This window comes from Lagenorhynchus albirostris, chromosome 18, assembly GCF_949774975.1.
Source record: "Lagenorhynchus albirostris chromosome 18, mLagAlb1.1, whole genome shotgun sequence".
Taxonomy (NCBI): domain Eukaryota; kingdom Metazoa; phylum Chordata; class Mammalia; order Artiodactyla; family Delphinidae; genus Lagenorhynchus; species Lagenorhynchus albirostris.
Window position 1 is genome coordinate 4,442,302 of NC_083112.1, and position 24,833 is coordinate 4,467,134.

The 24,833-nt window shown below is 43.1% G+C and overlaps 1 protein-coding gene across 3 annotated transcripts in view; it reads left to right on the forward strand.

Annotated features, from left to right (window-relative positions):
* Positions 1–24,833, forward strand: part of WASF3 (WASP family member 3) — an 89,971-nt gene that overhangs the window by 49,461 nt on the left and 15,677 nt on the right. For all 3 annotated transcript variants that reach the window (XM_060128801.1, XM_060128802.1, XM_060128803.1), the window contains exons 3-6: positions 1,498–1,640; positions 18,447–18,581; positions 20,906–21,059; positions 24,610–24,727. In XM_060128801.1, coding sequence (XP_059984784.1) covers positions 1,508–1,640; positions 18,447–18,581; positions 20,906–21,059; positions 24,610–24,727 — 540 coding nt within the window. In that variant the 5' untranslated portion in view covers positions 1,498–1,507. The remainder of the gene's footprint in view (positions 1–1,497; positions 1,641–18,446; positions 18,582–20,905; positions 21,060–24,609; positions 24,728–24,833) is intronic.

The window sequence follows — 24,833 nt, forward strand, 5'->3', positions numbered from 1 at the left end:
AACATATGAGGTATAATAAAATTAATATAATTAGTCACATTGTTTGAGTGTTGTCCCTGTTCTAAGTGGTTTATTATGTAATAACACATTAAGTCCTCACTCCGTGCGGTAGGTCCCGTTGTGATCCCCGTTTTGTGGGGAGGAAAGGAAGGCGTGGAGCGGTGAAGTGATGTACCACAGGCTGTGCACCTAGGTTGGTGGATGAAGTAGTATTTGGGTTGGAAGATGTGGTCGGTGTGCTCAACCAGCCCCTTAATGGACAAGAGGCGGAAATAGTCGATAAAAACACTGGCCAGTTGAGCAGAACTTTTCCTCTACAGCTGCCCCCGCCTTTCGCCCTCTGCTAGAGCCCTGTGAGATAGCCCCTGTCCACCCTTCTGATTTCAGCTCAGCAGTCACGTCCACAGAGAGGCTGCCCAGGGTCCCCCAGGGGGTTTCATAGCCTGAGTCCACTGACCTGGGCAGTTGGACCGATGTCTCACTTCCCCGGGGGGGCGGGGAGGGGCCTTGTCTGTCTCACTCACCACGGGGTCCTCGTCACCTTGCACACTGCCCGGTGTCGGGTCAGTGCTCAGCAGGTGTTTATGGGATGCGTGAACAGAGGTAATGGAGAAGGGAGGAAGGAAAGAAAGATTTACCATGTGCCTCGCTAGTTCCGGCTTCTTGAGGTGAGCCGTTGTACCAGTTGGGAATAAATTTAATTCAGTAACAGAACACCCAGCAACAGTGACTTAAACAAGGTATTATTTGTCTCATGTAGCGAGAATTGCTCAGACGCCACCAGGCTCCTTGGCTTTTCTGGTGCTGCTCCTGTGAATTGGGCCTTGTGGGCACCCTGTCAGGGTGACAGTGTGTCCCAGTCACTGAGTTTTCTCCTGCTGTAGGGGGCAGTAGATTTGCTGTATAGGTGGTAGGCTTGAAATTCTATATACCTCCTTAAACAAAAAGTTGAGATGTCATTGGATGTATAACGTACTTTTTGAGGAGAGAAGTGGATTGAATTCCCAGGATAACGGGGAAGACTTTCCTGAGTGTCTGGTGACCCTTCGCCCAGGTAGGTGGGCTCCGTCCTGCTCCCTCCTTGGCAGCCCAGGTTCGGCCTTTCCTGTGTCCTAGTCTGTAAGCGCTGCCTGTGGTTTTGGGCTGTCGTGTCCTTTCCTCTCTTAGTACGTGTGGGCTTGTGCCTTTCCTCTCTCTTGTCATTTTAGCGGAGTGGGGGAAGGGTAAAAATGCACGTATTCAGTTGCTAACGCTTAACTGGAAATCTTGCGTACATCCTTTTTCTATAAAAGTGGGATTGTGCTGTCCATATATCTCTGAAGTCTATGGCATTCACGTAAGGAATTCAACATCTGTTGCATATTGAGCCGATTCTCTCACATAGAAATGACAGGATAATGCAGATTCCTGGAAAAGAGTCAGTTTTCCAGGGAGTTGAAACTCTAGGCTTGTTAAAACGTGAATATGAGCTTTTAAAACTGTCTTTTTAATTTTCAGATTGTGAGCCATGCCTTTAGTGAAGAGGAACATCGAACCCCGGCACTTGTGCCGGGGAGCCCTGCCCGAGGGCATCCCCAGTGAACTCGAGTGTGTGACCAACAGCACCCTGGCCGCCATCATACGTCAGCTGAGCAGTCTGAGTGAGTGTCTTGCCTCGGGACTCCTTTCTTCTGATTACCAGTGACATATTTCAACAAATTAGCAAATTGATTTCAATTCAGTAGTTATGTGATTGTCCAGAGAAGAGGCCTGCAGCTTTGAAGGAGAGAGCCTCCCTCCCTCCCACCCTCCCTCTTGAATTTCCCAGCATGCAATCAGCTGTGGCCCCCTCACTGGTCTGGTGATACCAGCTTCGTGTGACGAAGTTAGCATTGACCAGTTCACAAGTCACTAGGTACCACCAAACGTGTAGATTTAAAGTAGTGTTCATTTTTAAAAGCTTATTAAAAATGTGGATAAAATAATTGGCATTTTCAAAAATGTGAATTATGCATTAAACTTGGACGGGACTAATTATTTTTCAGTGTAACGAATTGAAAACTAGGTCGCACCTGTGATATGCCCGGCGTTAGAATAGAGGCTCAATACATGTTTGTTGATTGAATAATACTCCAAATGAATCAAAGAATCAAGCCCCAAGCTAGTGAGACTTGCTGATTTTAACCTACTGAAGGTTAAAATGCAGGTATTGACTTCCAAATGGAGGTCAGCAGATGAGTTGATGGTTACACGTACGCAGTGCCATGTGCACATCGCATACACAGATTATAGAAATATAAGCAAACACAAGCGTAAGGAAGAGAGGACTTCCTGTTACTCTAATTTTGAACATGAATATGAAATACCCAAGAAATATTCCATTTCTTAAGACTCACATATGCATGAAAATGCTTTTCCTTCAGAGCTTTTTGAAGTTGCAGTCTTTCTTCCTAACTTTTACATTTACGTCGTGATCTTATTTTCTCACTTCATCCCACTCCTTTTCAGTTTAGATGGTTCACACTGCATTTTGGATGACAGGTTTTCACAGTTAAATTTTCAGAACCTCTGTTAATAATGAGAAAATCCTCCATGAAATTTCACATCCTGGCCGCGTCAAGCCGGGGAGAGTGGTTTTAAAAACAACTCAAGTGCTTTTATTTGTTTTGGAGAAGAAACACTATGGATGAGTATTTTTTTTTTCTTTAGAAGAATTGTAGCACATCATTATTGGTATATTTTTGCTATATTATGTCTATAATCATTGGCTAAACAAAAGTAATTTGGAAATTGCTTAAAATGTGCTTCAAAATAGATTTCTTCTGGAATCTGAACTAATTATAATTGATTTTTGGTCGTGGTGGTTGGCAAAATGTATAAATTCGTATAATTACAGGAGGATACCTTGTAAATTATTGAAGGGTGAAAGTATTTCTGTGTGCATTCATATATCTCCATAAGAATGTTTCTTCAGTCTCTTGTTTTCTTATGGCTGAAACGTCTATTGGCATAAGGTCTAAGTGATGAAAACCAACATGAACTGTTAAGGTTTTAATAATCACACCATGCCTCGTGCGCAGGGTTACATCAGAGGTGCCTGCTTGGCCACGGTCTCTTCTAAGTGAAACTACCCGCAGGGTACGTTTTGTTCTGTAGGGGTCCGTGTGTAGGCAGAATGATCACAGCCCCTCTGAGGATGTCTGCATCCTCACCCTGGGAACCCGCAGATGTGCTGTTTGACTGGGCAAGGGGAGGATTAGGGCTGCTCGTCAGCTCACCTCATGAGAAGGAGGTTATCCTGGGCTGTCTGGTGGCCCCATGTAATCCCGGGGGTCCTTTAAGTGGGAGGAAGGAGTGTCAGAGTGATAGGATGTGAGAAGGATCCATCAACCGTTGCTGGTCCAAAGACAGGAAAAGAGGCCACAAGCCAAGGAGTGCAGGTGGCCTCTGCACATTGCAGAAGGCTGGAAACTGGACCTTCCCCTGGGGCCTCCAAGGGAACAGAGCTCTGCCAGCGCCTGGATTTCAGCCCAGTGGTAACATTTCACACGTCTGATCTCCAGAGCTGTAAGATGGTAATTTTGTGTTGTTTTAATCCACTAAAGTTGTGAAAATTCGTTACGGCAGCAGTAGGAAACAGTGCACCCCTGGAGCCGTGGTGACGCTTTGTACACACTTCCTGCTCTAGCCTCGTGAGTGGACTAGGCGTGGGTCCTGGCCTCAAGCACAGTCCAACCCCAGTCAGCCTGCTTCAGCCCTGATTCTCTGCTAGAATCACTGGGGGAGCTTGAACAGAAGATGCTAGGAATCACTGCAGGGATCGTGATCGGGGTGACCTACGAAGTCAGATGCTGCGTGTCTGGATCGAAAGGCCTGTCTGGGCCAGTCGTGTTCTGTCGGGAAGTTTGAACTACGACGCAGCGCGTGTGCTCGTTTATCGTGGGATCTACCGCTGGGGTGTGGCCCAGGACAGAGAGGTCCCGATGGCCATCGCAGGCCTGCGTGGTTATTGCAGGGGGTGGAGGGAGGCCGCAAGGAGCTAGAGGAAGCCAGCGGGCGAAGAAAGGCAGGAGAGCACGGGGAGAGAAACAGGCGCTGGGCACGAGCGAGGCCCCGGGCCGGCGAGGCAGGAGGGTTGCACTGATGGCCCCGCGCCCGGTCAAGGAGCCGCGTGGCCGGTTCACGGCAGACCCTCACAGGTGCCCAGGTGCCCCGTGCTCGCCGCCCAGGGAGGACGGGGGCGTGAGAGCCAAGGGTGCAACTTCAGAAAACTAGGATGGTTGTTAATTGGTGGTGGAGCAGCAGATTACTGATAACCAGTGATTTATTTATTCCTGTTTATTCACTCAGTGCTCCTCTAGGTGCAGCCTACAGCAAATAAAGTCAACTGGGTCCCTACTTAGAAGTTACAAAAGCATATATAATTGACGTCAATATGGTCATACAGTAGGCAACATATGCAATTATGACCTGCCATAAACTCTCGCACATGATGAGTGACGTCTACATTTTGGGTGAATCTTTAGTTTTTGTAGGTTTCTCTTCCCACTGAGTGGAAATATAGGAGATGAGAAAAGGTATATGCAAAAAAATTTTTATGATCTAAAATTGTTAAGGAAAATAAGAATTTAAAAGAATGTTTATAAATCAATAAAACAATGTTGTTTTCTTTTTTTTTTCCTGGGCATAAATAGATTTCTTTTTTTAAATTTTTATTGGAGTATAGTTGCTTTACAATGCTGTGTTACTTTCTGCTGTGCAGCAAAGTGAATCAGCCATACATACACATATATCCCCTCCTTTTGGATTTCCTTCCCACTTAGGTCACCACAGAGCACTGAGCAGAGTTTTTGTGTTGTTTTCTAATTTTCTAATCATTCATCAGTTATTTTTAAAGTGAAGTTTTAGGAAAGTATGAGTCTGTCATATTAAAATTCGTCTATTACTGAGGATGAATTTTCAAGATAAAGTCAAAACAGAGTCTATTTTTTTATTCCTTTGAGTTTCTGACCGTCATTCAGTAGGCTCCTGCCCACCCTGCCCCAGCGCCTCCACTCCCAGATTAGGACAGGTGATGTACGGTCATCTGAACTTCCTATAAGTGATACAGAGGGAGGCTAGACTTTGTCTACAAAGGCCGTCTTGGGGGAATCCCAAGGGGAACTTTAGGGATTTGCCTTGATCCTAGAGCGGTCATACCTGCCTGAGCAGCAGACTTGTCCTCCTGCCGTAATCCAGAGTAACTAATTCTCTAGTGGGTCTAAGGAAGGAAGAACAGACCAAGGGGCCAGAAGGAGTTTCTTTGGTCTTTTCCAAAAAGGAAGACTAGCAATTGAGAGCCCGATTCACCAGATCGTTCTGATTCTCATCACATCTGTGGGGGAACAGTTCAGGGTCATGAGGGTTTAAATAACTTTACATCAAACAAGAGAACCCGGTCCTGGTACCAGATAGGCCTTTGAAGCCCCAGTGACTCTACGTAACTTTGGGGAAATCTTTAGGTTCTTACCGGTTACAGTGCTCCCACTACATCCAAACTAGACACTTGACTTTAAAGGGCCAGAAATTTTGTCAGAACTAGATATTTCCCAGGCTTTTCAGGGACTTGTTTCTTTTCAATGAAAAAATATTGCTTATTGGTATTGAGTATAAGAACAGTCATAGAAATGAGGAAGAAGAAATTTGTAACTTGAACAGCCTTATAATTAGAGAATAAGTATCAAAAGCTTTCAAAGCTTTGTCCAATAAAATAAAAAATTAGTGTTTAGTAGTTTTCAGATTTTTTTCCTTTGAATGTTACTAACTTCTAATATGAGTGACGGTGTGGGGAGGGGAGTGGGAGGGAGAAGGAAAGCCACTTTTTAAAGTGGTTTTGGTTAATAGTGTGTTACTTGGCCTGTTGGCCATCTGTATGTCTTTTATGGAAAAATGTCTGTTCAGGTCTTCTGCCCAGTTTTTGATTGGGTTGGTTGTTTGTTTTGATATTGAGTTGTATAAGCTGTCTGTATATTTTGGATAATAATCCCTTGTCAGTCATATCATTTGTAAATATTTTCTCTCACTCCATAGATTGTCTCTTCATTTTGTCAGTGGTTTCTTTTGCTGTGCAAAAGCTTTTAAGTTTAATTAGGTCCCATTTGTTTATTTTTGCTTTTGTTTCTTTTGCCTTAGGAGACAGATGGAAAAAATGGCTGTGATTTATGTCAAAGAGTGTTCTCCCTATGTTCTCTTCTAGGAGTTTTATGGTTTCACATCTTACAATTAGGTCTTTAATCCATTTTGAGTTTATTTTTGTATATGGTGTGAGGAAATGTTCTAATCTTATTCTTTTACATGCAGCTGTCCAGTTTTCCCAGCACCACTTGTTGAAGAGACTGTCTTCTCTGCATTGTATATTCTTGCCTCCTTTGTTGTAGATTAACTGACCATAAGTGTGTAGGTTTATTTCTGAGCTGTTTATTCTGTTCCATTGATCTGTGTGTTTATTTTTGTGCTGGTACCATGCAGTTTTGATTATTGTAGCTTTGTAGTATAGTCTGAAGTCTGGGAGGGTGATATATCCAGCTTTTCTGATTATTAGAGAAATGCAAATCAAAACAAGATATCACCTCACACTTATCAGAATGGCCATCATCAAAAAGTCTGCAAATAACAAATGTCAGTGAGGATATGTACACTGTTGGTGGGAATGTATCAATAAATTGGTGAATTCACTATGGAAAACAGTATGGAGGTTCCTCAAAAAACTAAAAATAGAATTACCATATGGCCCAGCACTTCCACTCCTGGGTTTATATCCAGAAAAAATGAAAACACTAACTTGAAAACATACATGCACCCCAGTGTTCATAGCAGCACTATTCACTACAGCCAAGACATGGAAGCAACCTAAATGTCCATTGACAGAGGAATGGATAAAGAAGATGTGGTACATATATACAGTGGAAAATTACTCAGCCGTAAAAAAGAATGAAATTTGGCCATTTGCAGCAATATGGATGGACCTAGAGAACATTATACTTAGTGAAATAATCAGTCAGAAAAAGATACTGTATATCACTTATATGTGGAATCGAAAAAATAAATGAATGTATCTAGCAAAACAGAGACTCACAGATATAGAAAACAAGCTAGTGGTTACCAGTGGGGTAACCATTGGGAGGGGCAAGATAGGGGTATGGGATTAAGAGATACATACTGCTAGGTATAAAATAGATAAGCAACAAGGATATATTGTACAGCACAGGGAATTACAGCCATTATCTTGTAATAACTTTTAATGGAGTATATAATCTGTAAAAATACTGAATCACTATACTCTATACCTGAAGCTAAAATAATATTGTAAGTCAACTCTACTTCATTGGAAAAAAATTAGTGTGTCACTTGGTTTTCCAGTAATGGAATATTGATATTTTTTTCTTCAAATAATGACAGTTTAGTGTAGCAGTTAACATTAAATCAGGAGTGCTTTTTCATCGTTTTCCTTGATTAATTATCTGAGTGCTCTTGTTCTTATCAGCTAGTTGCTCAATTAAAATTACAGTGTCTTGGGCTTCCCTGGTGGCACAGTGGTTGAGAGTCCTCCTGCCAATGCAGGGGACATGGGTTCGTGCCCTGGTCCGGGAAGATCCCACATGCCGCGGAGCGGCTGGGCCCGTGAGCCACGGACGCTGAGCCTGCGCGTCGGAGCCTGTGCTCCGCAACGGGAGAGCCTACAGCAGTGAGAGGCCCGCGTACCGCAAAAAAAAAAAAAATTACAGTGTCTTGCAATCAAATTCCTACTGATATTATAATGTAATTTTAATATAATTTGCTTTAAAAAGGAAATAGGGCATTTGTGCCAAGGATGACGCAAATCCACTTCAATACCTCCCAGGCTGGTTTCCACTTCTTTCACTTCGTTCTTGTGATTATAGCTGTCTTCCCTTTCCTTTCTTAAGAGTATGTCACAAGGAAAGGAGTTAGACCTTAGGTGCCTCCCCTGCCCCAAAGTTTTTGGTTATATTTGATGGTACTAATAAGATCATATAGAGAACTTAGCACAGGACAACACAAAGGAAAAAAATTACAAATTTTTTTTATTAATCGGGAAATCATTGATAATGCTTTGTATATATCATTATAAAAATGATACCTCATACGTACGGTTTTGTAGCCTATACTCACTTGTATATAGTAAACATCTTTGTTGAGTCTTCTAAGACACATTTTTAATAGCTGGAGGTTACTGTGTTATATTGATACAGTATCATTAACCATTATCTTGCTGTTGGACATAACTGTATGTTTCTTTGTCAGGGAGGCACTAGTCTTTTTTGGCACTTTTTTTTTTTTTTTTAAGATTTCTTACATCTTATAGGTCATCAAACTTCCTCACAAAGAGCTAGGATCGTTCTTACAAATGGTCTAAAATTTTGAGACTCCATTAATTTTAAACGTGAGTCTCTGAAAAAAGTTATTACAAAATCTATTTTCTATTAATTTCTATATTGAGTACTTGTATAAATGAGAAAGAAATTCTGTTTTCTTCTCAGATTTTGATTAGTGATTTTTTTTTATTGCTACTCCTTATGGTATGTATTCTGTCTCGTATCAAACCAAATGCCAAATCGTCATAAAAATGCTTCCTTGAGGGCTTGCAGTATAATACATCTGCTTTATGTAATTGGATCTGAAATTCAGGGTTGTATTAATTGATTATACCAAGTGCAGTTCTAGTCAGAATAGAGATTTAAGTATTTTGAAGGCATGCACTGAATAGATTTCTTGGATGGTCTTAGCCAAATGGGATTTTTGAAGTGAAAGGGAAGATGTAAACATAGTATATGCAAGAAATAGATCACAAGTTCATTTCCATGCAGGTTAAGGCTGGGTTGAGGTACTTTAAGAGGAAACGTGTGAATGTAGTGGACAGAGCTGACTGGAAGAAACAGCACGAATTTTTTAAAGTTTACTGCTTCAATCTGAGATAAGTATTTGCATTACTTGTGGTTAAAAATAGGAAGCCAGGGAAGAGAGGTAAGAGAAATGTGTACTTAGGAAAGTATAAGGCACAACTCCGTCAGCCGTAGAACTGGAGGTGAGTATAATGAGAGTCCCCCACAAAGGCAGAACTGTTGGGAATCCAAGCACTTACCGCCCCACCTGGAACATCGGAAACACTTCCTTCACAGAAGAAACGACGAGGGGGCCATTTCTTACTTCTTGCCCTGGACAGGTTGTGACACGGCAGGATTTAAGTGTAGACTAATTGTCCAGAGCACAGGTGGAGAGCTAGCCACGTCCGAGTGTTCAGTCAAGTCTGCCATCAAACCTCTCTGCTTTTGTCATCGGTATTCTTTCCATTTCATGAGTTCATAGGCTTATGGTAGCGTGTCTTCAGTGACTTACAGGTGTCTTTCTGACCGTTGTGATTTACACTGTTATTATCATCTAAAAACTTTGAGGGAAGATTTTCAAGGATTTTCATGTTGTTTTCTAAAGTTGTCCTAACCATGATCACTCCCCTCTCAGGTCCATGATTGTGATTACCAGCATCGTGTTCCTCCTTGACGTAGCACCTTTCATAGGAGTAAACGTTGTCTACTTCATTCTTTTTTTTTTTTTTTTAAAGAAGATGTTGGGGGTAGGAGTTCAGTAATTTATTTATTTATTTTTGCTGTGTTGGGTCTTCGTTTCTGTGCGAGGGCTTTCTCTAGTTGTGGCAAGCGGGGACCACTCTTCATCGCGGTGCGCGGGCCTCTGACTATCGCGGCCTCTCTTGTTGCGGAGCACAGGCTCCAGACGCGCAGGCTCAGTAGTTGTGGCTCACGGGCCCAGTTGCTCTGCGGCATATTGGATCCTCCCAGACCAGGGCTCGAACCCGTGGCCCCTGCATTAGCAGGCGGACTCTCAACCACTGCGCCACAAGGGAAGCCCTGTCTACTTCATTCTTGACTAGTCTTTTACACACGTTGTCCAGCAAAAAATTAAAATAGGAGACACATGGGAAAGGAGAAAAGCATGACTCATAATTAAGAGAAAGAGAAGTTAGTAGAAACAGGATCCACAGATGAGTCCAGCCCGGCGTTTCAGGAACTTAGAAGCCACTCCCACCTGCATAACAGGAAAAGAGCTCAACAAACCGAAATCCACCAGCTTCTCTTAGATCCTTCAGAGAACTGAGGTCACAGGACAAACCGCTGTCCCCAAATTTGGAAAGACAGACAGATTCTGAGAATCACGACTCACCAGGATATAGAAGTTTTGCACAACACTCCCAGCCAATCTGACCTAATGGAGCTTTACAGAACACTAAACGCCCACCTGTAGAATACACGTTCTTCTAATGTTCCGTTCACATGGAATGTTCCTCGAGGTGGGACATATGCTTAGCCAGAGAATAATACATTTGAAAGGACTGATACCATAAAGCGTGTGTTGTTAATGAGGAAATAATTACAATAACCTTTTTAGATACTTCTCACATATTGGAAAACCAAGCAATAGCTTATAAATAACTCCTTGGGTCAAAGAAGAAATCAAAAAGGAAATTGCGAACTGTCTCTAACTGTGTGGGTAATGCACACACAGAATCCCCAGTGTATTTGTGGGATTAACGTAAAGAGGTGCTTAGGGGGAAATTTGTACCTTTAAATGCTTGTATCAGGAAAGAAGAGAGATGTCAGATCACGAGCGTTCCTCAGGTGAGCACTCGGTTGCCTGGCAGTCCTGCTGAAATTCCTTCGCTCGTTAGTTTTCCGCACCCGGAGGTGACTGTGTCACATCTTCTCTTTCCACCCCAAACTCTGAGCTGGTGGTTTGCTTATTTCCTTGGGAAAATAAGAGCATTCAGGGGAGAACCAAACAACCCCCTCCTGCCACATCAGCCCTCCGACCTGCCTGTGCACCGGCGCCCTGCCCCCCCTGCTCTGCAGTGCTGACCCCAGGACTCACTCCAGGACTGGGTTAAGCTCCGTCTTTCCCGTGTCCTCCACCCCACCCCCGTCCGCATCATTCCTACCGAATGTTAACACACTGAGAAACCACGCTCAGGTCATCCTCTCCCCGTCGCCCCATTTCTTGCTCCCTTCACAGCAAGCTTCCTTGAAAGAACCACTCCTGCCTTTACCCTCCCCCCGCTTGTCTCTTGTCCCCACTGAAGTTCTGTCACATCTTTTCCTGAGACTGTGCTTGTCAGGGTCACCCACAGTGACACCCACGTTGCTAAGGCCATGTGGCCTGATGCCTGAGCACCCTTCAACCCCTGATAACTCCCTCCCTGTCCTGGAGGGCTTCCTTACCTGCCTCGGGCCAGCACCCTCAGGGTGTCTCTCACCTCACGAGCTCTTCTGCATCGTGGGGCCCCAGGGTGTGGCCACAAGCCCTCCCCCGCTCCCGGTTCCCAGGCCACCTCACCCGCCGTGGCCCGAATACCACCTTCACGCTGACGGCTTCCAAACGTACGACCTCTCCCCAGACCTCAAACTTGTGTGTACAGCTGCTTCCGGAAGCATCTCACGTGTAACGTGATCAAACCTAAATAATGATTTTCTTCTCTCTTCCCCCCCATATATCTTAGCAGGTGGGGGCTCTGCTCTTCCGGCTGCCGTGGTCTTTCCCTTCTCTCTTCCTGCATCTTCACAATGTGTACTGAATCGGCACACCTGCTCCCACCTCTGTTGCCGCAGTTCTGGTCCCAGCTGCCCCAGCCCTGCTGTACGGGGGCCCTGTGGGACCTGCCCGCCCCACTCTGGTCCCCCCACCGCAAGGGAAGGACATCCCTTTCTCCGTCCTCCTCCTCCACTCGCCCTCCTCCCTGAACGCTGTCCTCACCTGCAGCCTGTCTCTGCCTGGAAGGTGCCCCCTCACCTCCAGCCACCGTCCGCCCAAACGTCACCTCCTCAGAGAGGCCTTTTGTGACCACCTGTCACCCACTTCCTACCATAGTCTCTTGCAGTTTTGTTTTCTTCATACCACTTGTCATGTGATGGATTGTGTGTTTATTTATGGTCTGTGTGGTATTGTCTGCATATAATAAAAGCTGTGTTCATTGCTGTATTTCTTCAAGTACTAGCCTAGTGCCTGGTACACAGTGGGTGTTTGATACATATTTGCTGAATAAGCTGAAAATGCATAACAATCAGCATCTGTCATCTTAGTTCTTATAAAATGCTTAGAAAGGGTGTTGTAAACAAGTGTACAGAACAGTTCACTGTGGTTAACTATGCGTGGCATTTTTTACTTTTTATTGTTCTCTGAGTTTTGCAAATTTTCTTCCATGAGCTTGTGTTGCTTTTATATACCCACAAAGACATTTCAAAGAATCAGGCTGTATGCTATGTTTTTGTTTTTGTTTTTGGTACGCGGGCCTCTCACCGTTGTGGCCTCTCCCGTTGCGGAGCACAGGCTCCGGACGCGCAGGCTCAGCGGCCATGGCTCACGGGCCCAGCCGCTCCGCGGCATGTGGGATCTTCCTGGACCAGGGCACATACCTATGTCCCCGGCATCGGCAGGCAGACTCTCAACCACTGCGCCACCAGGGAAGCCCTATTTTTTAATTTTTAATTTTGAAATGATTTCAGACTTACAAAAAGGTCAAAAAGAGAATGAAGAATTCTCAAACTTTCACCCACATATTATTTTACCTCATCTTTTCTTTTTCTCAGAAATTCCTCTCTTTTCCTCCTGCCCTGCTTTCTCCTCCTCTGTCCCCTCCTGTGTCTCTGTGTGTACATACATGCATACACATACATATATAGTTCTTATATATACAAACATATATCTATTTCTATCTTTCTCCTTTAATCTGGAGCAGTTCCTCAGTCTGTCTTGACTTTTATGACTTGACATCTTGACATTTTAAGGGGAACCAGCCATGGTTTTCTGGACCATGCCTTGGTCTATCTTCTGATGCTCCCTCATGACTAGATTTAAGATGTTCTCAGGACTGTCACAGAGGGTTGACACCTCCTACTCAGGGCATTCTCTCTGGAAGCTCACTTTACTGGCTTGTCCCGTAACTGCCCCTGTGAACTCTGATTGCTTGGTTAACATTTTGTCTGTGGGTTTCTGTACTGTAAAGTTTTATCCCCTATGTAATTAGTAAGTATCTTGTGGGGAGACACTTTGAGACTATGTTCTATCCCAGTTCTACCCAGTAGTCTTAGCATCCACGGGTGATCCTTGGCCAAAGCACTTATTATTGGGGGGTCACAGAATGGTGATTTTTGTCATTCCCTAATTTCTTCTGCGTTTATTAGTTGGAATTCTGATGTAAGTGCTTTCACTTCTTTGCCTGTTATTCATTCATTCGTTTATTTACAACAGTATGGACTCATGGACTCTTATTCCGTGGATTATAAGCCGTCATCTTGATTATTTGTCTTAGTACTCACATTTTCCCAGACTTGGCCAGTGGGACCCTTTCATGCTGGCTCCTGTGTCCTTTTGACATGTCCCCACCACCCTCTGAATACTTCTTTGCTTTTTTTGAAAAGCACACCAAGATATTCTAAGCACATCTTGTACTTTTTCACCCTCATCCCTAGAATCAGTCATTTTTTCAAGGCGCCTCGTTCCTTTTAGTGGAAAATGGAAAGCCAAAATCGTGACGAACGCAAGATCAAGGTGCTAGGTGTACGGATTAAAATTTCTGAAGGACCTCATTATGACTGGTTCCTTGTTCCGCAGAAAGGACTCTCACAGACACACTGATTGTTCCCCGAAAATCCTAAATACAACAGAAAATCTGCACATAATTTTGATGCTTTGGCAGTTGGGAGGCGCACTTCGCGACCTGACACACTTGGACGTAAGCTCGTGGTGGTGCCAATAAATCTGTAAATGGATCCTTTGTCAGTAAAGAATGAATAAATGGTGCTTACCTCTGTGTGGTCTTTAATTCAATTCAGAATTATTTTAGTGTAGCTATTATTGGACTTGCCACTGGAAGAGTGAGTACAATTAAGCTTTTCGAATAAGTTGCAGTTTGCAAAACGGAATGCTGTAATTGCAACACTTTATTCTTGTTCATCGGAAAATATAGTTCTTCCATTTCCTTCTCTTCAGTCACTCGTCAGCTTTCAGCAGCTGGAAAGGATTAAGTATGCAAGTTTTTAATTTCTGTTTCTTTTTATAAATTGAGAACTTCCAATGGGAGTATAGTAGCAGTTGTATGTTCTTTTCAAGTAGGGTTAAGCATGGAAGGTAAAGGGCCCGTGTTATTGACCCTTTTCAACTTATTTAGCATCTAGCAGAGTGTGCTTCTCAGCAGTGCTTGCTGTGCTTTGAGAACGCTGATGTCTCTTCTGCAAGAGGTTGTGCTGTATATGCCTGTGTTCTTGCTGGTATATGCTGTCCCTATTAATTAGATTTCTGCAGAGTTGAAGGGAAAAGGGTTCTTCTGGAGTTGCACTGGAATTTTTTTTTTTTCTAACCATGAATGGGCAAGTAGAAAAACAAAAATCAGTTGGTTCCATTTTGACTATGTCTGGCATTCCAAATAAACAACTCCTAGACCTGGATCTAAAGCATTCGGAACGCGGTGCTCTGTCTACAGGTCATCCCGGTGAACGGGCAGGCATTTTCCCAAATGGGCTTCAGAAAACAGTATTTCTGAAAGGTGTTACTGGTGTTTCCAGGCCCAGTCAGTTTGAAAACAGGGTGTGCTAGGGGCTTCTGCAGAATCCTAACACACACGAGTGTATTAAAGATTTTAAGATGCCCTGAGGCATAGATACACGTTTAATCCTTCTAGTCCAGCATTTCCCAAACTTACATGAGCAGGGAGCCTTTGTTGGCTGTGTCCTTGTTAACAAGAAAACACTGGTACAGGTTATGTGTTTTTATTCAAGAGATGCTGAGCACAGGCTCAGCACAGACAGTGCAGAGAAGCAATGCAGATAAGGCATGGCTCACACCCTTAAAGAACTTCTGTCAGTAAAGACAAGAATAGGGGCATGTGATGCTTCCTGTGACTGAGGCGTCCTTTGGGTACAGTAAGTCCCTGACATGTGAACAAGTCCTGTTCTGAGAGTGCGTTCGTAAGTCCAATTTGTTCATAAGGCCAACAAAACCTAGGTACCCAGCTAACACAGTTGGCTATATAGTGCTGTCCTGTAATAGGTTTATAATACTTTTCACACAAATAATACATAAAAAACAAACACAAACAACAAAACATTTTTAATCTTACAGTACAGCACCTTGAAAAGTACAGTAGGACCAGCCACATCATTGCTGCTTCTACACTTGCTTCTGGACATCCTGGGCTTGAAATAAAGGGACTGTACTACTGTACTCTATACAGTACTGCACAGTAAAGTACACAGAAGCACAACCACATGTAGAGGACGCACGCACGTGACAATGTACGCCAGACACGTGAACTAACGTACACGACTGGACCTGGGAACGCATGTTCGGGTCTTTGAAATTTCACAACTTGAAGGTTCGTATGTAACAGACTTACTGTATTTGCGAACACAGAGAGGGGGCTCTGATCTCACAGACTCCAGTCTGCATCTGGAAGGATTGATTTTAAGTGTATGCATGTTTATTCGTTTATTCAAAACTCTTCTTTGAGCACCTGTGATGAGCCAGGCACGCCCTAGACCTTGGCGACTGAAACAGCAGCGCACAGACTGGGGAGAGACCTCCTCTCCGGATCGTATGTCCTAGTGGCAGGAGCCAGGCAGGAAACGGGATGAATAAGTACGGGTGTGTAACTTACTACGTGGTGGTAAGTGCTCGGGAGAAAATACAGCCCGGCAGGGACGGGCTGCCTGTGTGTTTGTTTACATCTGTGAGTGTGGGCGGGAGGCGATGGCCGTTTAGCTGTAGTGGCTGGAGGAGGCCTCTCTTAGAAGGTGACCTTGGGTCGAGACCTGGATGGCAGCAGTGGCCCAGGCAGGAGGGACAGGAGATGTGAGCCTGGGAAGGAGCGGGCGTGGCCGGCGCAGCTGAGCGTCAGCAGGGGCCGGTGTGGCCCGCGTGGGGCGTGGGAGGGAGAGGAAAGCAGGGGATGGGCCAGCGAGGCAGATGAGCCAGACCACGCAGAACCTTCTGGGCCGTCACTGGCCTTCAGCGTCTTCTGAGCGAGGTGACAGTGCACGGGTTCGAACCTGAGGAGGGACTAACAGGGTCTGTGAGCAAGTGGGGCAGGTTTCAGCAGTGCGTCCTTCTGGAGCCTAGAAAAGGGGCAGCACTGAGGTGCACAGGCCCCCCGTGTCCTGCTGAGAGCCTCAGGGGTGGCGTTGGCTGCTGGGAGCCGTGCAGGGTCGGCGCAGTAGCAGCGTGCCGCAGGGATTTGAGGGCGGAAGGTCAGTCTGGAAGCAGAAAAACAAAGCTGTTGATGTAATTCGGGCGAGGAACAAGGAGGGCCAGAGCCGAGGGGCGGCGGGCGTAAGGGGCCGAGGTTTGGTGTCAGTGGCTGTGGAGGGAGGGAGCTGCCCCGGAGGACTCTGTTCTCGCGTGGGCTTCTTTCGGGGTGGTCAGTGCCCTTCCACGTGGGGGTGCATGTTTGAGATAAGGTGAACACGAGTTCCTATGAGAACTTGTACTGGCTTTGAGGTTCTTACAGGACATCCATGTGGAGATGTTTATGAGGTAATTAGATGCACAAGTCTGCTCAGGAAAGAGTTGACGAGGCAGCAAACAAACGTTAACTCTGGTGCCATGTCTAGTTGCAGTATTTAAAAACATATGTAATTTGTGTGCAGACTTTTTATTGAACAGACCCCTCACCAGAGACGGTGTACAGATGGCAAACAGGCACATGAAAAGATGCTCCACATCATATGTCATCGAGGAAGTGCAAATTAAAACGAGATATCACTACACACCTATTAGAATGGCAAAATGCAAAACACTGACACCACCAAGTGCCGGCAAGGGCGTGGAGCAACAGGAACTCTTGTTCATTGCCGGTGGGAGTGCAGCCGCTTCAAAAGACAGCTTAGCTGTTTCTTAAAGACCTAAACATACTCGTACCGTAGAATCTAGTAGTCATGCTCCTTGGCATTTACCCAAGTGAGTCGAAAACTTAGATCCACACGGAAAGCTGCACCCAAATGCTTATTCATAATCACCAAACACTGGAAGCAGCCAGGATGTCCTTCAGTAGGTGAACGGGTAAATAAAACTGTGTTACATTTAGACAATGGGATGTTATCCAGTGACAACAAGAAATGAGTTATCAGGCCATGAAAAGGCACGGAGGAACCTTAAGTGCATATCACTAGGTGATAGAAACCAGTCTGCAAAGGCTCTCTACTATATGACTTCAATCCTATGACATTCTGGAAAAGGCGAAACTATGGAGACAGTAAAAGCAAGATCAGTGGTTGCCAAGATGGGGTGGGGTAAACAGCTGGGGCACAGAGGATGTTTAGGGCAGTGAAGCTACTCTGTATGATAACTACAATGGTGGATCCCCGTCATTGTATATACATGTCAAAGTCCATAGAATGTCCTACACCAAGAGTGAACCCTAATGTAGACCGTGGACTTGGGGTGACAATGGCATGTCAGTGTGTGTTCATCATTTATAACACGTGTGCCATCTGGTGCAGGGTGCTGATAGCAGGGGAGGCTATGTGTGGGGGGGCAGGTGTTACATAGGAACTCTCTGCTTTCTGCGCTGTTTTTCAGTGAACCTAAAACTGTCTAAAAAATGAAATCTAGTTAAAAAAAAAATAGTGGTATGTCTGTCCGGGGAGAGGGGATGCAGGCATGCCTTGTACACTCAAGTAGGTAGTTATTAAATGCTTGTTGAGAGAATAAAGGAATAGCGTTCGGATTTGGAAATTCATTGTAAGATACTGATTCCTATCTTGCTTGTTAAACTTTCAGAAATGTTATTAATTACACTTTAAGAAAAATTGGGAAGTATGTCTAGCACTCACAAGCATGAAGAGGTGATCCACAGAGAACAATTTAACTCAGAATTCAACATGTCGACTTTTAGGGAGGGCCAGAGTCAGCACTGTATACCTAGATTTTGAAATATGAATTAGAAGACGTTAATGCTATTGGAAAGTTGTCGGCACCATATAAGATGTCTAACATTTCCGATTGTGAATGAGGTAAAATCCTAATTTTAGAAAACAACATGATTTACTGAATTACTTTGGGAAGTAAAGGGAAACCGTAGGTCCTGAGATGTTTATACATGCAGCCTGCGAAATGAGAGAGTAGTTTTTTCTAAAGAAGTTTAATGGAAAGCAACTGGTGGGATAGCTCATGGAACAATCAAGTAAAAATTCTATACCATTTTGGGGCATTTTAAAATTCTACAACTTTGGGTCAGTCTCAGATATGTGTGAACGTGCCTAATAAATTTTGAAAAATTCTACAGGCCTTTGACTGTGATACTTTATTTTTGTGATCATTTGCGCAAAACCCCACGTGTTGAGATTGGAGTTTGGCTTGGGTGAGAATGTGCGTTCTGACCAGGTGGCCTTTCCCATGCGTTCCTTCTCCAGGCAAACATGCTGAAGACATATTTGGTGAGTTGTTTAATGAGGCCAACAACTTCTACATCCGAGCAAATTCTCTTCAAGACAGAATCGATCGCCTTGCTGTCAAAGTCACCCAGCTGGACTCAACAGTGGAAGAGGGTAGGTAACTGCCTGAGAGCTGTGAGCTGGAAATGATGCGGACGGGACAGGAGTGGTTAATCGCAGGGTAATTCCTGCTTCTTCCTTGGGGTCGTATGCTGTTATTTCATCTTGTCTTTTTCTAGAAGAACGATGAGGGGGAAAACCCACAACAATGGGGTTAATTAGTAATTAAGAGAGTCCTATCTTGTCTGCCTTGTGTGCCACACTCTCTTCTTTTTTTTTGGTTGGTACGCAGGCCTCTCACTGTTGTGGCCTCTCCCGCTGCGGAGCACTGGCTCCGGATGCGCAGGCTCAGTGGCCATGGCCCACGGGCCCAGCCGCTCCGCGGCATGTGGGATCTTCCCGGACCGGGGCACGAACCCGCGTCCCCTGCATCGGCAGGCGGACTGTCAACCACTGCGCCACCAGGGAAGCCCCACACTCTCTTTTTAAATAAACTACACATGTAGTATTTGTTTTAAAGGACTCTTCGAATGCATTCAGTATTAGAAGTCCTCATGGACGTCATTGGTAGTTATTGGTAGTAAAGATAATTTCTTACCTAAAAATCACAGACTCTGTCCAGCTAAGGGGGAGGGTGAGCTATCACCTGCTGCTCTCCTTAGGGCCGAGGCTTCTAAGTCATGCCGCTGATCCTGCTGGGTTAACTACCCAGAAATAACATTTACTGAAGGCCTCTAGGCTTCAGGGTTTTAAAACAAAGTTAGTGTTGACAGGCGCTGTGTAGTTAATTGGTGGTCATACCCTGAAATTGGGGTAGTTTCAACAAAATGAATATTCAACAATTCCTTTTAAAATTTTTCCACTTGCTGTCTCTTTTGAACAAAAGACTGAAATTAGGCTGGAAAAAATCTGTCCCCCAAAATCAAGATATGCCATTTTATATTTACTTTGAAAAGTTATTTTTACCTTTATATAAGGGTACTTACAATTTCTCTTGTTGCATTAAAACAATCCTAGCATCTGATTTTTCTACTAGGCCTTTAATAGTAGTAGTAATAAGAAGGTTTTCTTTTTTTTAATATAGTTATTTATGGAATTCATCCCTCATCATTTAAGAAAAACATGTTTTCTCATGTTCAGATCTTTTTCAAAGGTCAAAATTAAATTAGCAAACTAAAAATTTAACAGAAATGTAGAACACTGATATTTAATACCTGTTATGAGCATTTCTTACTGACTCTTCGAACAGTAAGTAGCAAGCGGAAGCTGTGCTCTTTTTAATCTGATTTTAAAATTTATCTCTTATTTTAATAGCTGATTTGAATAGCTGCTTTATTTGAATAGCTGCTTGGTCTATTCAGATAAGGAATTTTTAACATTTTAAATTAATCATTCACTTTTCAAATGGTATCACAAGTGTTTTTTTAAAAGATATTTGTCTGTCTTCAGTTTTTTGTTGGTTCTTGCAGTTGTAACGCCTGTGATAAACCTTACACTGGAGAAGGTTAGTCTGTAGGTTAAGTCTCATGAGATTCCACAGCATATCTCATATCCTTAAGATTTCTTGCCAATCAAGAGTTTACCTTATTACTTTCCTTGCCGTGGATGTAACTGTAGAAAAATCCCGCGGCCGAGTTAGGAAATCCGTGCTCTCCTTGGGCCTGCCACTGTTCTGCAGGTGACCTTGGAGAGGTCATTGAACACCCCTGACCGTCAGCTTCGTTGGTCCAGTGGGTTAATGCAACAGTTTACCCACCTCAAGAAGTCTGTGTGGAGGTCAGATGAGTTGAAACCTGAGATGTAACATGTTGTACAAACTCAAGAAACGAGGATACTTAGCCTGGTTCTCTCATTCCTTAGTGTAGATTTGTATCATGCTGCTTAATTCCTAGGACTACAGGTAGGTTGAAAAGCTTTGCCCTCTCTCTTTAATGTTAGTGTCAGAAAAATTTAATGCAGTTTTTCCATTTGTGTGTTTTTTTGCAGAAGTATTTCCCACATGTATTGTAATTAAACTGGTATGAACTGTTTGAGTGATTTTCCCCCCTAAGATACCCAGGGGTATTGTGTTTACATTCCTGTTATACTCATAACTCTATTCCTGTGTGGTTTCTGAGAAATGCTATTTAAGTAAAGAATGATGCTCTAATGTTAGGTTCAATGAAATCATTATATCGCTACAGAAGAAGGAAAGGCGCGACTTACAGAGATAACTGTTTATCGGCGGGAGGGAATGCATGTACTATTTAAGCATGGTTTTAAGTGAACAATAAAAGACATTATTTGGCTATTCTAGGAGATGTTTATGATTGTGAGTCAAATTATACTTGTTTCTAAAATATTTCCATATAACCCGACTTGGACTTTTCTCTAAATAGTGTCACTACAGGATATCAACATGAAAAAAGCTTTCAAAAGTTCCACAGTCCAAGACCAGCAGGTGGTTTCAAAGAACAGCATTCCCAATCCTGTTGCTGACATTTACAACCAGAGTGATAAACCGCCTCCTCTGAATATCCTTACACCATACAGGTACGGCCTTGTGTATCCCCAGAGCCTTTTCAGTGTAAATGAGTTGAGAGGGGCGAGCAGTGCGGTGAAAATACCTTTTCAGACTTTGAGAATGATAATTGCGGTGTTAGCCACAGTGAAATCAGTTATTTACAGAATTGCTAAAGTCTGAGTCTTTCAAAATATAAATAAGTTTACCAGGAGAAGTGGGAGCGCTCATGTTAGCTTTTAAACGCAGATATCTGGAGCAGAAGTGGGCACGTTATGTAATAACCCTGTGTGATTGTGGTGTTCCTCGCATGCAAAATCAAGTTTAAAGGAACTGCATAATTCACTTCTAATGCAGCAAAACACCTGTCTCAGCATTTCAGCCCTGCAGACATTTGGTACTGAATTCAGAAAAACATGTTCTACAGCATTGGAGGTTTCTAAGAGTGAATATATCGTCAAGAAATTAACCTTCTGTGTGAAGTGGTAGGACACATTATTAGGACCAAACTTCCAGGAAAAAGAATAGAAAATGTGCAAAAAATGAATATTAAGAAACTAACTAAAAATGCCCTTTAGAACTCCTCTCCTCCGGCCGGCCACATCCGTGTGTTCTTTCCCATTTCATGTACTTCCCTGTACCTCCCTGTCTTTTCACCCCACTGTCGAGCTCACTGGTCCAGCTTCTGATGAGCTCAGTCAGGCTGGTGGTGGGGTCCCCATGGTCCCCCAGGATTAGCTCTGCTGGGTAGTACCCCTGCAGAGGCCTTCCTGAAATCACTGTGTCCTTCACGTCCATTATTGTCCTCCTGGGCCCAGTGGCCCTTCTCAGGGAGTGCCCAGAGGTTTTTTGGGTCTGAATTAACTATCCTTTCACAGGGTCCAAAAGGAGACATTTGGAGCTGTGCTTTGTTGTGGCTCTGCTAGTAAAGCAGTAATTCAGACTGCATCCCTGTCTTTCAGCATGGACAGAAAGATTCTCCAAAAAATGTAATAGAGATTCCATGGAAACCGTGATGGGAGAGGACCAGGGTACCACATTTTTATATGAAACAAGCACACTTTTCTGGAGGTTTTAGCGCACTCACTTAAAGATGTAGATGAATAGTGGTATTGTAAGCCTAACGTTTTAACTTGTGACTTTGCTTTTGTTCAATTGACATTTTTCTGGGACAATTTCAGTTTTACTTATTAGCCCAGAGCCATGAGAACTTAGTAAAATTTTCCTAAGAAACCTCACTAAATACTTTGTTCTAAAGGAAAAAAGAAACCCAGAAAATTCAATGAACCACTTGTATTTGATTATTCAAGATCATGATTAAATATTTGTGGTGATTTAAAATGTTTAATTGCATAAGAAATGAATCGACCTTTGTATATTATATTATTGTGTGTTTACTCAGTTTTATGGGAAAGAAAAATGTCTTTGACTTTTTAATAGTATTTAAGGATAGTAGTGCCAGCTCAGATCTACTTTTTATTAATACAGGGATGTTTGGGGTAAGAAAACACATAAACTTTTGCATTTGGACTTAAATATGACACAGTCACAATGCAGTCTTAAATATGAGATGTACAATGTGACTGAAAAATCGAATGTTTAGTTGCGATAAACATAGGACATTTCTGCTTATATTCTGATGTCAAGGTTAACATTTGCCTAAGTTATTAAACATATTTATTCCATTAAGTATTAGCTCCATTTTTGAAAAAAAGAAGGGGCATTTTATACATCTTAAAATTGCAGCAAGTTCCTGCTCAGTTTTTCTGTCTTCACCTATATTGAAGGCCTAGTATCTTAGGGAAATAATTTATATTTTTCACAATAATGTTATTAATAAAATCTCACTAGTGCAGGTTGCTTCTCACTTAGGAAATTTGGAAAAGAAAGGATTTTAAGTAATTAAAGTTTAAAGTACAGAGTGAATTGTGCTGATTTGTTAGCGACTTTAAGACAGAGCTACCAGATGACCCTCATGAAAGCCTGGGTCTCTTTATTTGATGCTGAGAAGCTTACAGAACACAGCATAGCAGGAACTTCAAGACCAGGTTTCCTTGAGTAATTCATGTCACTTTCTTTGTGTGGCTACAAACTCTTTTCTATACTCATTTCTCCGATTTTTTTTTCTTTCTCTGTATGCCTTAAATGACTAATTGAAATGCTAATTTTTAAAAATAAATTTATTTTGGGCTGCATTGAGTCTTCGTTGTGGCGAGCAGGGGCTGCTCTTCGTTGCGGTGCGCGGGCTTCTCATTGCGGTGGCTTCTCTTGTTGCGGAGCATGGGCTCTAGGCACACGGGCTTCAGTAGTTGCAGCACACGGGCTCAGTAGTTGTGACTCACGGGCTCTAGAGCGCAGGCTCAGTAGTTGTGGCACATGGGCTCAGGTGCTCCACGGCATGTGGGATCCTCCCAGACCAGGGATCGAACCTGTGTCCCCTGCATTGGCAGGCGGATTCCCAACCACTGCACCACCAGGGGAGTCCCTGACATGCTAATTTTAAATGTAAATGTTTTGCCTTCTCTTGAAGGTAATATACAGGCCAGATACTTTTTAAAGCATTAGTAGAATAAATAGAGTGTTCCCTCCTTACCATGATTATTTTGAGCTTTGCTGTCTATTGATTTATATTACAACTGTGGATTCATATTGGCTGCATTCTTACTGGCTTTATGATAAATGAATAACTTATATAAAGACTTGGGGCTTCCCTGGTGGCACAGTGGTTAAGAATCCACCTGCCAATGCAGGGGACACGGGTTCGAGCCCTGGTCCGGGAAGATTGCACATGCCGTGGAGCAACTGAGTCCGTGAGCCACAACTACTGAAGCCCGTGTGCCTAGAGCCGGTGCTCTGCAACAAAGAGAAGCTACCGCAATGAGAAGCCCGTGCACAGCAACGAAGACCCAATGCAGCTCAAAATAAATAAATAAATTTTTTAAAAAAAGACTTGAATTATTTTTTAGAATATAGTAATTGTAGCAGTTCTTGACAATGAAATGGCTACAAGTGAATTTTCTTTGTCGGTTACTTCCATTTAAAAAAATATCTAGGTCATCACTTTTTATCCTAGTTACATTTATACACTATGAACCTCCTTTCCTAATTGAATTGTAGACATTGGGCAAACCTGATTAAGAGAAAAGCACAGAGTACTTGCTAATTTTTATCCTAATAACATTGTCGCTCCAGAGTAGAAGTGAATGTATATATATGCTAAGAATCCATCCATCTGTGTGTGTGGCCCCCAGTGGAATAAACAGAACATACCTTGAAATAACTGTGGAACTAAATGTTGCTGTTTACGAGCCATATTGTGATTTGGGCAGCACTTTGCTGTACCGAAATCTAAATTTGCAAGAGTAGTTTTTACTTCATTATTCTAGAAAAAAAGTGCTGTTCTTGCATGTTCACACATTTTTCCAAATAAGGAAAATTGGGAGACTTAACAGTGTATAAGGACAGTTCAAATTCCTCACGTAGATGTTATCTCATGATTTAGAATTAACATTAATGTTTACCCCGTATGAAACTCTCTAACGACCTTTTCTCCCCCCCGACTTGTAATACATTGGTTTATAGAGATGATAAAAAGGACGGGCTGAAATTCTATACTGATCCTTCCTATTTCTTTGACCTCTGGAAAGAAAAAATGCTACAGGACACAGAAGACAAAAGGAAAGAGAAAAGACGTCAAAAGGTAAATAATTCTAGTATGGGAAACGTGCGTATAAATGTGTAAATGGGATTCTCCCTTAGAAATTAGAAGTTTAAAATCAGTAAATTCTTTAAACGGTTGAGATGTT